The following is a 16,785-nucleotide window of genomic DNA, read 5'->3' as shown; positions in this document are numbered from 1 at the left end:
TCTTTCAGTCTCCTTTTTTGTCCAAACATATGTACATATATATTTATGTATATACACATTTTGAGGGAATTTTCCAAAATTATGGGGTGCTAATTTTCATATTGACCTAATGCTTACTTAACGTTTTACATATTCACTCCATGAACTTACAAGATATAAGTAACATGCACAAGCAAAGTTCTATTTATTTTTTTTTATTTTTATTACTTTTTTTTTTTTTTACACAGTTCCTCCATGTATCCAAATTCTATACATAATACATACTTATGTGTACTGTTTGCGTATGCACCCATATATCTCTATATATATATGGAATGTTTTTTATACTCAACACACCCCATTATGTTTTTACACATTTTGAGGATCATTTATCACAAGTTAGCAAATCTTACCTTCCTTGTGGATGAGTGCTACATATCATTCCATTTCCTTTTTTCTTCATAATTTTTTTTTAAATAATTTATAAAAAAGAGGAAAAAAAGAAAAAAAAAAAAATGCAAGGTTGCACAAAAAACTATGTAAAAAATAAAAGACTTTGTTTCGTTAAGAAAACCCCATGCACATAATATAAATTAGTGCGTAAATTATTGCTCAATTTAAAGCATAAATTGAAAAAAAAAAAAAATAAAGTAGAGAATAAATAATATCGTAAAACACACATAACTTTAAGGGAAGTTGTATTAAATGTAACGATTAGGTATTCGAACATAGCATACGCAATAGGTATTATTTATTTTTATTATTATTTTTTTTTTTATTTTCACAATATTAATGGTAGAATCACATTAAAGAAACACAAAAGGGATATGCTACATACGTGAATTAATTCAGATTTATGGTTTTTCTTAATGTAATATATTGTCCATACATTACATAACTTGCAAATCGGCTTATTTTTTTAAGATGGGTAACAACATGTTCTTGGTAAATAGGTTTAAATATATGTAGTATATAAATATAGTATTACTATCATGTCCCATTACACATTTACTCCTCTGTCTATGGATGGAAATTCCCCCAAATTATATATCCAGCACGCAGCGTCACTATATATTCATCGTTGCATTTATATATGATGAAAAGTAAGTCATTAGCTTCTGAAAAGAATTACTGTTCTTATCTTGAGAATTCATTACACTGTTTAAAATGTTTTTATTAAATTGTGTTAGCTTATTTTTTGTGGAAGACACAAATTTGTCATATAAAAAGAGACCCAAAACAGTATGCTCAATTAGACATTCCTTTTTCTTTAACAATATAGATGCACTGATGCATAGCAATTCACATATTCCTATGTGATGTCTGTATGTGAGATGATAAAGAAATGAAAGGATACACGACACATGTGTCAACTGGTGCTTCTAAATTAGGAGCACACAAAAATCAGTATACTCTTAACTTTGTACAAATTAATCACACTCTCTAAAAAAAATAAACTAAAAATAATAATAAAATAAAAAGGAAAAAGTAAGCGGTATCATGTATAGTTACACAGTCAAAGTAGATAAGTCCGCAGCCATACTAAAATATTTTTGGATAATAGATTTCGCCACATTGCACATTCCCTTGAATTCAAAATAAGTTAAATGGCTTCTTTTTAAATAAGAATAGTTTTTATTCAGTTCAAAGTAAAAATCAAAATTTTCCTTTTCAACTTCATCAGTTTTCCTTAGTATTTCATCGATTATATCATCCTCTTCATCAAAGCTTAGTTCGAATAAGAAATCGAACCGTGCCAACAGGTTTCCCTTGATATAAGTGTTGAATTCCTGAAAAGGTTTTTCGATATCACGGGTAGTGTTTTTTAACGCACAAGGAAGGTCAAGTCGGAGGGATTCCCGTGTATGTGTTTTCTTGTGTATGCTACTACGTATGTAATTAGAACCCCTCGACGCGACCATTCACACAGATACAGGGCGAAGCGTTTTGCAAAACTTTACATGTTCGTTTCTTATGTAAGACTTCACGGCATATATCCAAAAGGTTGTCGACACAGGAAAGGATACCTTCTTACATTTGTACACTCCATTCTTCATTAATTCCACTAATATGTTAATTTGACAACTGTTCAAATTGTTTATATTGATTACTAGTACATCATACTTTTGAGTATATAAAATGTCAAAAGAATCTGCTTTTACATGTAGTATTTTTATTTTGCAGAAATAACTGCAAAACTTAACTAATTCCATCATTATTACTTCATCTAGACATAAGAAGAAACAATGCGGCGCTCTTATTCCTACGTGACAGGGAAACAATCAAGGATGTGGAAAAGTGTAATCACATGTATTTGTCTATACAGATGAACATATAGCACTTGGATGCCTTAAGCCCACTCAACAACGTGTGCATCCGTTAGTTATGTACCTTTCTTATGGTAATCTTATTTTATTTCTCCATTTACTTATTTATGTTATTTTTATTATTATTATTATTATTATTTATTATTTTTTTTATTTTTTTTTGCCTTCTTATTATCTTTCCTTCATGTTCAAATGGTCAACTTACTCGTTAAGGCATGTCGCGTAACATTCCCACTGATCCACTGGTTCTCATTCAATTTGCTATATAAGTCATGAGCAAATGTATCTAACTTTGCATACTTTAACACATTACTACATATACTAATCAAAATAAGGGCTAGCTTTGTGGTTTTGCAAATTTTATTCAAACAAGAATTATTGGATGGGAGCTTTAATATACCACTTATAATTTTATTAATAGCTGATTCGTACGAAAGGAGAAGCCAAAAAAAAAAAAAAAAAAAAAAAAAGACCATGGAAAAGATTTTCTAGGAACATGCTTTGCATTTTCTTACACGTGTGCGAGTACTCAAAAAGGCTTTTAGAAACTGCTGTTCACAAAAGTTAAATTAAAATAAAAAGCACCTTCTAAATTTTCAGTTTGCAGTAAAAAATTAAACTTCTCAGTAGATAATGACATGTTTTCGTCTTCTACCAACGACAATGAACTGCATTCAAATTTTCTCGTTTTCTTAAAAAAAGGACAAAAAAAATAAAATAAAAGTGAAATAAATAATTATGAAATTGTAAAGTTGTAAAATATTCTATATTGCACAAATTCTGGAGCTGAAATGAAAAAAAAAAAAAAAATGAGTGCGTCTTTTATTTTTTTTTTTTTAGAAAAATTACATTCATCCTATAATTTAGTAGCCAAATATTTCCAACTCGCTCCCCTTTAATGCTGTTCTTATTTGGCTGCAACGAAAGAGCATAACAAAAAAAAAAAAAAAAAAAAAAATGATAAGTAGGCATTACATGCATATGCAAAAATGATAGAATATATATGTCATGTTCTTATAAACATCAATAGCCTCTCACAGAGTAGTATAATCATCTACAAATCTTATTCTTAACTTGATTAGGAATAGATACAACTATCAAATTATATTTCATCCCAATTTCAAAAGTCTCGTTCTTTTCGGTGACATCTTGGTATAAGACTTCAAACGTTGAGCATTCGTCTTGATAAAAGAGAAAAAAAAAATAATAATAAAATAAATATATAAAATAAAATAAACATGCATACATATTTTTACAATGTGCGTAGAGTGATAAGAAATGAACTTAGAAAAAAAATCAAAATGACATTTCAAAACGGCATAACCTCTACTGCTATACTCATCTATCGTCTTGCTAAAAGAAAATTTCAAAACGTAAAAATTTTTGAACTGTCTTTTATGGGCAACTTCTTCATATTCCTTTGTGAAGCACAACATGCACATTTTCTTATCTTCATTGTTTCTACGAAAAAATAAAATACCTTCTTTGTGCACACACAACTGCAACTGTTGTAATGTTTGCATACTAATGTCCACCATGATCGCTTTTCATTCTTAGCAGATCAAAATGGTTAAAAAAAAAACAACAAAAAAAGAGCTTCATTTTTCGATTTTTATATTAATCCCTCCAAACACATATATATATATATGTATATTTTTTACACTGTATTCGTTTATCTATCTCTAGTTCTCGTTTTTCCTCTCATTTTGACGTAATTTTTTTTGAAAAATCTCTTACTCATTCATATTCCCAAATTTATTTATTCTTATAATTATATTTTGGTGCGGTAAATACTTTTTGGAGCATTCACATATTCTCATATAAAGCTTTCTATATAAAAAACTCTTTTTGTCCTTGCACATTAATGTTGCATTAATTAGTTCAATCACTTGATAAAAATTACATCCTGGGTGGTTCAAATTCATTAAATTCAGAATACAATCAGTCTGTTTGTTTTTAATTATGGTAAAAGTCATCATATATTTGTATGTGTACATTCATATGCATTTATGGACATTACATAATTGTAATAAAAACTTCGTTTCTTAATTCTGTTAAACTCATTAATTACTTTTATTGGAGTATTAATAGGAATAAGTGTAACAGTGAGAAATTTACAGCTTATAATAATATTTAGGTAATCCACCATATCATCACCCAGTTGTTCTTTCTGTGAACGGATGTTTGGGCAAGGGAATGTAACATATATATTCCCATGGATGTGTAGATATATATATACATACATGCATTAATGGGGATGTCTAAAAGGGTAACGCATCCGATTACACACTGAAATAAACGAAGATAAACGCATGTTTAATTCCACACGAATACTTGCAGAATGCTCCTTGTATTAGCACCTTAAATTGTTGCTCAAATTTGGATAACAATGAGTATGAAATTTCATTAAAAAAGTTATTAAACGAGACGAAGTTTTTCGTTATATAACACCCCTCGTAATGCATGGAATCAATTCTACATTTTAAAAAAAAAAAAGAAAAAAAATGAAATTGGACAATCTAAAGGGAAAAAAAAAAAAAAAAAAAAATGTGACATTCGAATACTCTACATTGATAAGCAGCCATATTTATAATTCCTGCTTTTTTGGGATTATTTATGCATATATCACAATTTTAATATGTCCACATGGATAAATACTTCAAAGAAATAATTTTTTTTCTGAAAATTTATAAAAACATTTTTTAAAATTATTTTAAAGTAATCTCTTAATATGAGATTTTTTAACGAATCCTCGTCTGCAAAAATGTCTAATGGTTTTCCACATTTTTTATAATCAATATTTTGTACATCACAATACCTCCTTTTGGTGTTTGTAAATTTTTTTCTATATTTATTAAAAAACATTGTGTATTCTTGGTTAATATAAGATAGTTAGACAGTGTTATGTAAAAAAAAAAAAAAAAAAAAAAAAAAGGTATCATTTAATCTACTTGTAAAGATAAAAACATTGTGACGGACGGGGAAAATCTTAATACTTATCAGCACTTGTATATTTCTAAGGAACTCAGACAATACTTGTGTTCATATGAAAGAAAATAGAAAAGCCGTTTTCGTTCTTTTGTAACATATACAATTACAGTCGGTTATTTTAAAATTATCACATTGACCTTTACACCTTTAATAATGTACAGAAAAATCGTGGAAAAAAAAAAAATAAAATAAAAATACTTGCATACATTCATCCATCCTTTCATATTTATGTAGATACCCTGAGGATGCCATAAAAATACTGTACATCCATATGCATTGAGACATCTATAGCATACATGCATAGATACATATATCTATTATCATGTGTATGTACAATTTCACCTTTACACACAAATTATATGTTATGCCGATCACGAACAAATGTTTCCACAGTTTTTTAACTTCGAAAGTGCAAAAAACGAGGGGAAAACCTTAATTTATCGTAAACTCGTGAATTGTCATCTTTGAAAAGAAGAAACAGAAGAGAATAGTAGGATGAAAATAAAAAAAAAAAAAAAAAAAAAATGTTACAACTATTGATTTGGAAAACATGTATCATTTTACCCCTTCATTTTGTGAAAATTTTGACACTTTAACAAGAATTTTGTAATTGGTATAGTTTATACATGTATATATTTTAATTTTTCAGTGTGTATAAACACAACACACTATAGACTAGTTATTTTCTTCTTGAGCATACAACCATAAATAAAATGAAATATTTCCTTTCTGAATTATTAAGTAAATCCATAGTAATATTTGCGACGTTGACATGCACTTATTTAGAAATCACCTAAAATGTTTCCACACTTTGTCAACTTAAATTTAATGCGAAACGTAAAAATAAAAAGGAAAAAAAAAATTGAAAAAAGGAGAATTTTCTCTTCTTTTTTTACTACAAATTGTGGATTTAAGAATTTATCAATTTTTTTATTTCAATAGGTTACTAAGTTTTAGAGTTTAAAATGCCTTCCAATCAAATGCAACCTACATATTAAATTCATTTGGGAACGAATCGATAAAGTAATGACGTTATAAAATTACAAACGTGCGAAAGATAAAAATTGGGAAACTTCAAAATTGGCGAATCTCCAAATCTGCGAAAAAAAATCTGAATCCTTTGCTACACTCAAAAATCTGGGGAAAAAAGATGCTGACATGCGGAAAGTAGAAAAGAGCCATATTAAAGCGAAACAAACGGGAAAAAAAAAAAAAAAAAAAAGTCACATATTTTGCGAAATTCTACATTTGATAGAGGAAGCACATGACACATACATGTACTACATGGTAGTAGAAAAACAACTAGATTCCCATATATGAACGGTTATACACATCTTCAGAACACACATTTAAGAATACACATTCCCCCGTCTCAGAGAAGCACGTCAAGAAATACGTTGTTATGATATATTTAATAACACCTGAAATGAGAAGAAAAGAACAGAATGAACTTAATTCACCTTTTTTTTATCATTGAATTGATAATATTGCTAGTGGAAGGAATGATAAAATATGAAAAGGACAGTATTGATTTTAACAAAGTGTGCACTAAAAACAGGGGAAGTAGTGGTGGGGGATTACTTTTTCTTACCAGTACTTACATAAATAAACAATTAAATAGAAGAAAAAATATATTATCTCATAACGATAGATCCATTTTGAAGAATACAGAAAAAGGAGATATTAATTTATTAAGCAAAAAGAATAAAATATCATTCACAAAAAGCAAACAAATTGCCACAATCGGACCAGCAACGGAGAAATTCGAGGAACTAGAAAAACTTTATCTAAGTGGTATTGATGTTTTTAGATTAAATTTTTCTCATGGTTTGAAAAGTATTAAAAAATATATAATTAATTCGATCAGAATTTTAGAAAAGAAATATGATACATCTATTGGCATTTTAGGAGATATCCAAGGACCAAAAATACGAATAGGTGAATTTGAAAGGAATGAAAAAAATTCTATGGAAAAAAATACATTCATAGAATTGAAAGAAGGAGATTTATTTTCATTCGATTTGATGAATACTCCAGGAAATGAAAATAGGGTACAATTGAATTATCCTGACTTGTTAAAAAATGTAAAAAATGGACAAATGATATTACTAGATGATGGAAACTTAAAAATGAAAGTTATCGAAAATAATTTTGATGAATTAGTAAAAGAAAATAGTTTCATAAAAGTACAAGTAGTAACTGGTGGGAAATTATACAGCAAAAAGGGATTTTGTATTCCAAATATGATTATGCCTATTGAAGTATTAAACGAAAAAGATATTAAAGACATTTTATTTTGCATAAATGAAGGAGTAGATTTTTTAGGCTATTCTTTTGTACAAACGAAATATGATTTAATTTTTTTAAAAAGTATTATAAAAGATTATTATGACAGCGATTTTTATCGAAACAAAATAAAAAAAGATAGAATCAGTTACGACGTGAATATGTTACAAATGAAGGATTACGATGATGCCAATGATTTTTACATAAAAGAAATAGATGATTATTATCAAAATTATTATTTAAAAAATTATGAAAAATATAAAAAAATATATGACGTGTACAAAAATCAGGATTTACAAATAGATGATAACAGAATGGGTCAAGTGGACCCCCATACCACGCATCATAGCAATGGTTGCGATGTCAGTCTGACATCCCGAGTCACTTCTGACACTTCAGACATATCTGATTCCACGTGGAATAATGAAAAAATGGAAGATAATAACGTAAACACCATATTTATTGTATCAAAAATTGAAAAGCCCGCTGCTGTAAAAAATATAGAAAGCATTATTAAACTCTCAGATGGCATTATGATAGCAAGAGGGGACCTTGGAATTGAAACAAATTTGTCCAATTTGCCAATATTACAAAAAAAAATTATAAACTTATGTAGAATTAAATATAACAAACCGGTTATTGTAGCAACTCAAATGATGGAGAGTATGAGATTCTTACCCTCCCCCACAAGAGCAGAAGTAGCGGATGTCGCAACGGCTTTATATGATGGATCTGACTGTGTTATGTTATCAGCTGAAACTGCAACTGGACAGTATCCAATTCTTACTGCTTCAACACAAAATAGCATAATTAAAGATGTAGAAAATGATTATTATTATTACCATTATACACAAAAGAAAAATGACAATATAGTAAAGTATATGAATATATCAAATCAGGTAATTCCAAATGGAAATTCCCATTTTGAAAAATTAATTTACAGCATAAGAGATCTAAGCAATAACATCAACTTGAAATCGATTATTTTATTTTCAAATGAATTTCAAAAAATACAAAAACTGAGTAACTTACGAACAAAAGCACCAATTATTGTCATTACAGAAAATGTCGCTTTAGCTAGAAAGCTCCAACTTACATGGGGAATTTATCCATACCTTTCCAAATTAACTAATTTCCACAGTAATGATTTATTACCCTTAATTAATTATGGTTGTAAAATATCACAAGAAGAAGGATTTGTCAATTCTCCTGATGAATATTCCCTTGTCACCTTTACAAAAAATATTAACAACTCTGCTAATTTGCTTTATCTCTGTCAGCCATGTTTAGCTACCTAGTACAAAATCGTAAACTTATCAAAAATTGATGAACTACAAAAGGATAATTACATTTATGGCCATTCCCATTTAGGCGCACCACTTAAACACGTATCATTGTCTTTTTTGCCCTCTATTATGGAGGGGAGATAAGCAAATGTATACTAAAATGTAAAAAAAAACATATATATATATATATATATATATCCATTGCAGAGCAAAATTGGAGTACGTTCAGAAAATGTGTCAAAAGAGTGTATTTATACAGACAATAAAAAAGCATGAAAAGGAAAAATAATAAACCCTCTTATGAAATTGCATTTTTTAAAATTAAATTAAAAATGGGTTTATTCATTTCGGCTAAGTGAGGGAAAAAAAAAAAAAAAAAAAAACTAAGATATTCACAACACATTAGTAGACGAGCTGGACACAATTGATACCCACCGCACTCCGCATGTGTCGATTCAGTTGTCATTAATACACATGCAAAAATATATATTTCATAGATTCACTTAAAATTATAAAGATGATGAACCAATAATCCCAACTAAAATATGATAGAACATCCATTTGTAGGATTTAATTTGTGTATCATTAGGAAATCCCATTTCATTCCTCAGAAACGCCTCATGAAAAATAATTACATGTTGGGCGGAAATCATTCCCCAATAAAACTCCTTATAGTATCTTTATTTTTTGAAATTCGTTCTTGCAAAATAGTTTTTTTAAAATATACATTGCAGTGAACTGCGTATTGACACATGGCTGCTTCCATTTCAGTGCTGGCACATTGGACGCAAATTTTATTTAAACGCTTAACCATATTCTGGGATCTGTTTATATCTGTAAATGATTGAACTATCTGTTTTCTTATTCTCTCATTTTCTTCTTCATCCATTTTTATGTTAAAGTTTGCACTTTCCTTATACCATGATTCGTTGTGGTTCATTTTTTCTTTTACCCTCGGGGGTCTCCAGGCAACACCACTGTGAACACTAGCGCTTAAAACTTTTTTATTACCTTCCTTTGAATCATGTAGTGTTGAATCATGTTTGCCCAATGTAGACATGTCAACGATTTGCTTTTTTTCATCCCTTGACAACAAAATACCCTTTAAAGGGGTTTTCTCCAAAAGGTTTAAATTTTTTGAGAACAAATCAATTTGGGTCCTTCCCCAGTTGTGTGTCCTTCTGGTTCTGTGAAAAATTTCTTCCAAATTTGGAGAATCATAGGGAAGTAAATCTAGCATTCTTTTTAGAGGTGGTATAACTAAGTTTTGTATATAATAATCAAAGTTTATTTCCTTCAGTTTTATCTTGTTATTTTTTGTAATTTTTCCCCTGTGTACTAGTTTATTGCTGTTCTGAAAGATATCCCTCTCATTATGTATCTCTTCTATTTGTATTAGATTTTCTGCATGTCTATCCGATGATGTTCCATTGTACTCTACTCCTCCTATCTTCGTAAACGTCTCCCCCTCATGTGGAGAGTGATAAAGACTTTGAAGCACCTCTTCTGCAAGAGAATTGTAAATCCCTCGAATACATGATGGATGAGAAACAGAGTCATATATTTTATCTTCCTTCAACTTTTTAGTAATAACAAAAGGAATTTTTTCCTTGTAAGTAATGACTAAATGTGGATTTGTCTTTAAAAGCTTCTTTGCAACAATAGCTTGAGGTGGAAGTGGAACTTTTCTTTTGCTGTTTTCCAGTTCTCCTTTGTAAGTTCCCAATTTCACTTTCTTGTATAAAATAAAATTGTCATATGAAATTTCATTACCATAAATTTTGTTAAAGAAGTGACTTAGCACTTTTTTTATATTCATTGAGAGATGGGAATAAAAAATTTTCGTATTAAAAACGCAACTTGTTCGGTTTTCACATGTTGGATTGGGATCGAAAAACAAAAAAGCTTGTTTGATATTACAAAAACATTTTTCCATGTCACATTTTTTAATGTCAAACTTTCTATTTTCATTTATTTCTCCCACACACAAGCAAATTTTTACTATATTATGAGGGTTCCTGATGCAACAATCATTAGACTGGCTAACAATTTTTTCATAATCCTTTTCGATAATTTTTTCGATCTCCATTTTGAAATATGATACACCGAAACGGATAAATATATACAACAAGAATGCGTACTTTTCTTTATATAAATAGTTCAGCAATTTTAAGATGACATTATGTTTTTCACAGTTTATTATGCGCACAAGTAGATCGTACAGTTTCGTTTTATACTCCTCCGTGTCTTCCTCAAAAATATTTGTGGTTCCTAAGTTTATTACTTTGTCATCTGCAAAATTTGTCACTTTTCTGTACACATGCAAAACTGCTTCTATCATTTTTGATAACAAGCATGGGGATGTTTGATGATTATTAGATTCTTTACATGTGCAAATAAAATTCGAGAAAAAGTTGTTACACATAGAACAACAACAACAACAATAAGATAAATAACAGAAATTCCTAAAATAATAAAACATAAAATAAATCTGTATTAGTACATTTTTTACTAAATTACATTGGTCTGACCTTATGCTTTCTACCCCTTTTAGGTCTAGTGTAGGATTCTCATCACTTTCTTTTTTATAAGCAAAACCACAGTATCGTTTTTTTGTCATTAAAACAGATGGACAATATACTTTTTCAAAATTTAAATACACAGGGGATGGTAATGTACTATTTACATTACGCAAAATGTCATAAGCAATTTTAAAACTGTAATTGATATCATTCATTTCATTTAATAAAAATAAAGAATCTGTATCTCCATATAGCACTTTTATATATTGATAATTTTCTTTTATATACTCAATGATGTACAGAAGAAAGTTCTTCCCAGTATTTATGATACTCTCTGAAATGTCAACACACGGCATCCTTCCTGAAAAATTGGCCCCTATATAACCAGTAGCTACATTTAATATCATTTTTAATTTCCCCATTTTCTCAACTAACCTCATTCCTCTTCTTTCATCATAAATTTTAATACATCTCTTTAGCATTATTCTTGTTTTTAACATATCCTCGAGAAAAAGTGTACAAATTCCTTTTCTTTTTTTTTTATTCACATATACAGTATTGTTGCTTGTTATCAGGACATCATCTCTTTTTAAATTTTTAATCATTTTCATTACATTTTGTGGCTTCTTCTTTACCCCTAATCTTATGAATTCCCAATTCCGCACCTTTTCTCCATCCTCAAATTTATTCTTGTCGCTCTGGTTACTTTCCTCCTTTGTGCTAATGGCAGGGGATGAAATAATACCCCCTCGTTTTCCATCCCCATTTCGATTACCATTTCCATCCCCTTTTGATCTATTCGATTGATCATTCGGAAAAAGTTCATAATTGGGAACTTCCCATGGCATGAATTCATCAGCTCTAACGATCTTATCCTTATCCAAATTGTCTTCCAAATTATTAGACATGCCATTTGACTCGTCTGAATTACCATTTGAGTCGCTCGGACTAGTGTTAGAATTACCTGCCTTTCTGTTATAACCTATGGAAGCAAATTCGGCTTCCCTTTTAACATTCAACATGTCCAATGAATAACCAGATGAACTTCCACTACTAAATTCTCGAATTTTATTCTCTTCTAGGATATCTTCCTCATATTTACTTTCCTCAGAGGGGTGATCCCCATGTGCACTAGACCTTCCCTTGTAGGACAATGTTCCCAAACATGTCGAGTAGCAGATATTGAAAGCTATTACAATGGAAGGATATAAGGACTGAAAATCGAAAACCAGTAATGGGAAAAAGTTAATTGAGCTTTTGGGTTGTAACACTAAAGGTGTGTGTAAAATAGGTCTCTGATTCATTATTTCTTTATTGGAGGGTGAATATAGAAGGAAACCATTTTTCATACATAATTTTACAAGAAATGATTCGATAATAAATTGTGATCCTCTATTGATTAGAGACAACAAATCTACGTGAATATATTTACAGAAATCCATTTTCTTTTTTAAAAACCCAATTTTGTCATATATGAATAGTAAAAAGTGAACTTTCATTAAAAAATACTTTATAGTTATGTATCTATATGGATAAAATGAGTATTCATCAGTACTCCCACTTCCATCTTTGCAACAGTTTTGTAATTTTGTCTTCTCATAACTGTACCAGAAATATAATATGTATTTACTTATAGACGGTATATTAATATTTAAGTAATACTTACATAAATTCTCGAAAGACGTATTTGAAATATTCGATAATTTATACAAACTCTCAATTAGTATACCTTTTATATTTTTATTATATGTATTATTTAATTCTATAAATTCCTTCTGGTCATTTAGCTTACTAATATGTTGGTAAAAATTACCCATGTCCAAAGCCAGACACCTTTGATTTATGTAACTAACGTTGTATTTATCGTTTTCATAGGACACTATGCTTAAAGGAGAGTAAAAATTAATTTTGTCGATCAATTTTTTTATAACATCTCTTTCATTCTCAGCAATGTATATATTTACATTGCTGTAATTTACGTCCAAAGGGGTTCCTTTTTTTATCCATTCCACTTTTTCTTCTTCTCCTCCAGCTTCATCCTCAACTTCCGCTTCTCCTCCTTCAGCTTCATCTTCAACTTCCGTTTCTCCTCCTTCAGTATTTTTCATCCTTGCAAATTTATATTCTTTTCTGAATGTTTCTTCATCAGATGGCTCCCCGAACATGTCCCTACAAATATAATCACCATTGTTACACACCTCAACGCGTGGGCGTCGTTTCATGTTTAATTTCGTTTCTATTTTTTTGTTAAATAAATATGGAAACATGTCAGGAAATGGCTGACTAGCTATAACACCAACACAATTAGTATAGTCGTCATAATAATTCATAAGTCTTTCATCTCTAACTATATAAAAGATGGCTTTTATTTCATCTTCCTTGTAATTTGATGAATTGTAATTTTCTCTCTTCACTTCTGTAAGAATTTCAAGAAAAAATATGTTTCCGTATTTTGTGTTCATTTTTTTCCTCTCCGTTTTGTTCTTAGATGTCTCTTTCTTGCTATTTAATGTGGCATCGAGGTCCTTCCCAAATAGTCCCTTTTCACAAAAATTCTTCTCTCTATTTTTGTCTTCTCCCTCATTAGCCCCATTCTCATTTTTCCTTTTCCCTTTTTTGCTACTCAAATTGCTCAAAATTGCATAATACTCTCTTATCTTTGGAGGCTTTTTCTTATAAATATATCTGATAATGTCTTTTCTTTTGTTATTAATTTCGAATGAAGCTATGTATTTTCTCTTATTATCATCTGAATTTTTTGGGGGTGCCATTTTAGTTGTCCCATTCTTTGTGCACTTTTCTAAATTTAAGTTCAGCCGAGATTCTCTTTCCATACCTCGGTTTCCTTTCACGATAACGTCGTTACCTACATCTCTTGCTTCTTCCTTCTTCCCATTCGTTGCGCTGATAAGTCCTTCTCTAGTATTTCCACATATTTCTTTCACTTCTCCGTTTATTGCTTTCACTTCCCCGCTTACTTCTTCTACTTCATCGGATCCTCTCATAAACTTCATAAAATCAGAGAACAATTTCTTCGTTCTGTCGGTAAGCACGTCAAAAGAAGCAAAGTCTAACTCCTTTTCAAAATCGTCAAAGTTAAAAATTTCCCTTACCCAATCAGGGTTCACATGTTCACATCTTTTTTTTTCTTTCATCCATAATTTAGCAAAGGAGTCCAAATGACAGATAGGTAAATCAAAATTCAATTCTTCTTTCCATTTTCGCTTGTATTTTTCAAACTTCCAGGAATATATTTGATGATTTAATATGTCTTCATGTTTTATATCACACTCAATATCATAAGAAGTTTCTCTTTTTAAATTGGAAAAATTAACATTTGTCGTTTTGTCTGTAAAAAAATATGGGGCATCGGGATATAAATATTTGTTCCTCTTTATGGTTTCAATGCTACATTTGCTTTTTAAATTCCATTTTTCTTCTTCCATAAAACATTCAAAATTTATTTTGCTAAAAAATTCTTTTCGAAAAAGTATGTTTTTATTTATGTAAATTTCGGAACAGCCATAAATATTTTTCGAACATAAAAAGTGTAGCATATAACTGATGTGCACTTCATACAACTCCCAAATTCTATTTTTAAATAATTTCTTTTTTAGTAAACTAGCAAAATAATTAATTGTATTCGGATATAAAAAATATATTTTTAAAAACTCTTCTGGCTCTTCATTGTATCCATAAATACACTTTTTTTTTACTCGTTCGATGTTGTATATACATGCATTTTGTGCTTTGTCTTGTTTTGCTTTGCCATATTCTTCTTCTAAAAATTCGCATATTTCGAATTCTAGATTTGTGTCTACCAAGATAAAGCAGTTTTTATTATATGTACGTGTGTTAGCAGGTACACTTTCATGTGTACATTTTAATTGTGTAGATATGTATATGGCATGCACACAAAAAAGGGATATATTAGCAATCCATAACCCTTTTTAACCTTTCCAATCTTGACATTAAGAATTTTTTTTTTTTTTTTTTCAAATTTTATTACTTGATTTTTCTTCGGGTGGTATCAAAACGTAAAAAAAGGGAAAAAACTATAAAAAAAGTTACATAAAGCATATAAAATAATAATAAAAAAGATTCATTACACAGTTATACTTGAACATTAGTAGTTCCTTTTTTTTTTTTTTTTCTTTTCGTTTTCTCTCATAAAAACTCACATCATGTACGTACAAGCAGACACTTTGCCCGTAATGACTTAGACCTAATATTTGAATGATACATGCATGGGGGATTTTCTTATTATTTATTTTGCACACCTATCACGAAAGAGCAGTGGAAAAAAAAAAAAAAAAAAAAAAAAAGACGAGATAGGTGTATCTAACATGTTCAAAAAATGAAACATTAAAAATTTTATAATAAAGTTGCAACACATGTGACAAATGGGAAAATGAAACATAAAAAACTTGTTTGAGTGTTTGATGATGTATTCCTTCTGAATACATGTGTGCACATACACACACATACTCATGTGTGTTCTTTTAGTTTTTTTTTTTTTTTTTGGTGGGGTGGGTGAGCACAGGAATTCCCTCTACAATACCAATGAATCAAACAGGCGGGACGGCTTTCTATAAATATAGTAAAAGAACAAAAACTTGAAGATGAAGAAAGCTGATATTTTTTCTGCTGTATTCATTCTTTGGATTATAATTTTAAAAAGTTTTAAATGATCTGAAAGGTTTTGTTCACCATACGGTTTTTATGCTTATATGTATTACATACTCTTTTGTTCATCAAAAAATACACTATGTTAATTTTAATTCAACAATTATGGGGGAAAAAAAGAAAAAAAAAAAGTTAATTTAAACGTTTTAACATATATATTTATTTCACGATGAAAGAAAGAAAAAAATAAAAATAAAATAACTTATTTTGCAAATGGCATACGACACATGCAGAACACAAGGTTTATTCAACAGAAAAAATGTTATTACAATTAGTATATATTTTTCTCTTCTCAAATGTATGGGTCAACATATCAGACCTTTTCGAATCCAGTGCCAAAAGGTGTGCATGCATAGATGTACCATTACAGAGTGCAATTTTTCCTGCCCCACCTTAAATTTATTATCACTAATTTTTTTTTTTTTATGCCAAAATGGCACTTAAAATCAATAGTGCTGATTTTCTTTACTAAGAACCCTTAAAAATCTGGAAACGCAAAATGGTACATAAAACTTCTATTTTGTTCTTTTCTATTGTCCTCATTGTCTTTGCGCATTCACTAATTTCAAGAAATGAAAACAATTTTGATCCTTTCTTTTTTTAGCAAACAAAAAGGAAAAGTTTTGTGTTTTATGAAAATTCAATTATATGAATCTTCTTAATTTTAAAAATTTGGATTTCATATAAAAAAAAAAATTGGGATACAGT

General features: G+C 29.3%; 3 protein-coding genes across 3 annotated transcripts; 1 reads left to right on the top strand and 2 right to left on the bottom strand.

Annotated features, from left to right (window-relative positions):
• Window positions 1-1,046: 1,046 nt before the first annotated feature.
• Window positions 1,047-5,171, bottom strand: PGO_062100 (hypothetical protein, conserved; the record flags this gene model as incomplete). Its single annotated transcript, XM_028686853.1, has 12 exons — window positions 1,047-1,302; window positions 1,492-1,769; window positions 1,941-2,242; window positions 2,512-2,727; window positions 2,892-2,997; window positions 3,156-3,221; window positions 3,381-3,487; window positions 3,631-3,767; window positions 4,044-4,252; window positions 4,378-4,476; window positions 4,667-4,781; window positions 4,936-5,171. 12 exons carry the CDS (start codon window positions 5,169-5,171, stop codon window positions 1,047-1,049), a joined length of 2,127 nt encoding a protein of 708 aa, XP_028542654.1.
• Window positions 5,172-6,742: 1,571 nt separating this feature from the next.
• On the top strand, window positions 6,743-8,881 carry PGO_062090 (pyruvate kinase; the record flags this gene model as incomplete). The annotated part of the gene is made up of 1 exon (XM_028686852.1): window positions 6,743-8,881. The coding sequence occupies one exon, from the start codon at window positions 6,743-6,745 to the stop codon at window positions 8,879-8,881; it is 2,139 nt and encodes a 712-aa protein (XP_028542653.1).
• Window positions 8,882-9,518: 637 nt separating this feature from the next.
• On the bottom strand, window positions 9,519-16,048 carry PGO_062080 (DNA polymerase zeta catalytic subunit; the record flags this gene model as incomplete). Its single annotated transcript, XM_028686851.1, has 4 exons — window positions 9,519-15,208; window positions 15,401-15,446; window positions 15,573-15,671; window positions 15,953-16,048. 4 exons carry the CDS (start codon window positions 16,046-16,048, stop codon window positions 9,519-9,521), a joined length of 5,931 nt encoding a protein of 1,976 aa, XP_028542652.1.
• Between the last annotated feature and the right edge of the window lie 737 nt (window positions 16,049-16,785).

Source organism: Plasmodium gonderi, assembly GCF_002157705.1.
Source record: "Plasmodium gonderi DNA, contig: Chr06, whole genome shotgun sequence".
Classification (NCBI taxonomy): Eukaryota; Apicomplexa; class Aconoidasida; order Haemosporida; family Plasmodiidae; genus Plasmodium; species Plasmodium gonderi.
The sequence above is the reverse complement of the archived record's forward strand: the minus strand, read 5'-3'. Positions and strand labels throughout refer to the sequence as shown.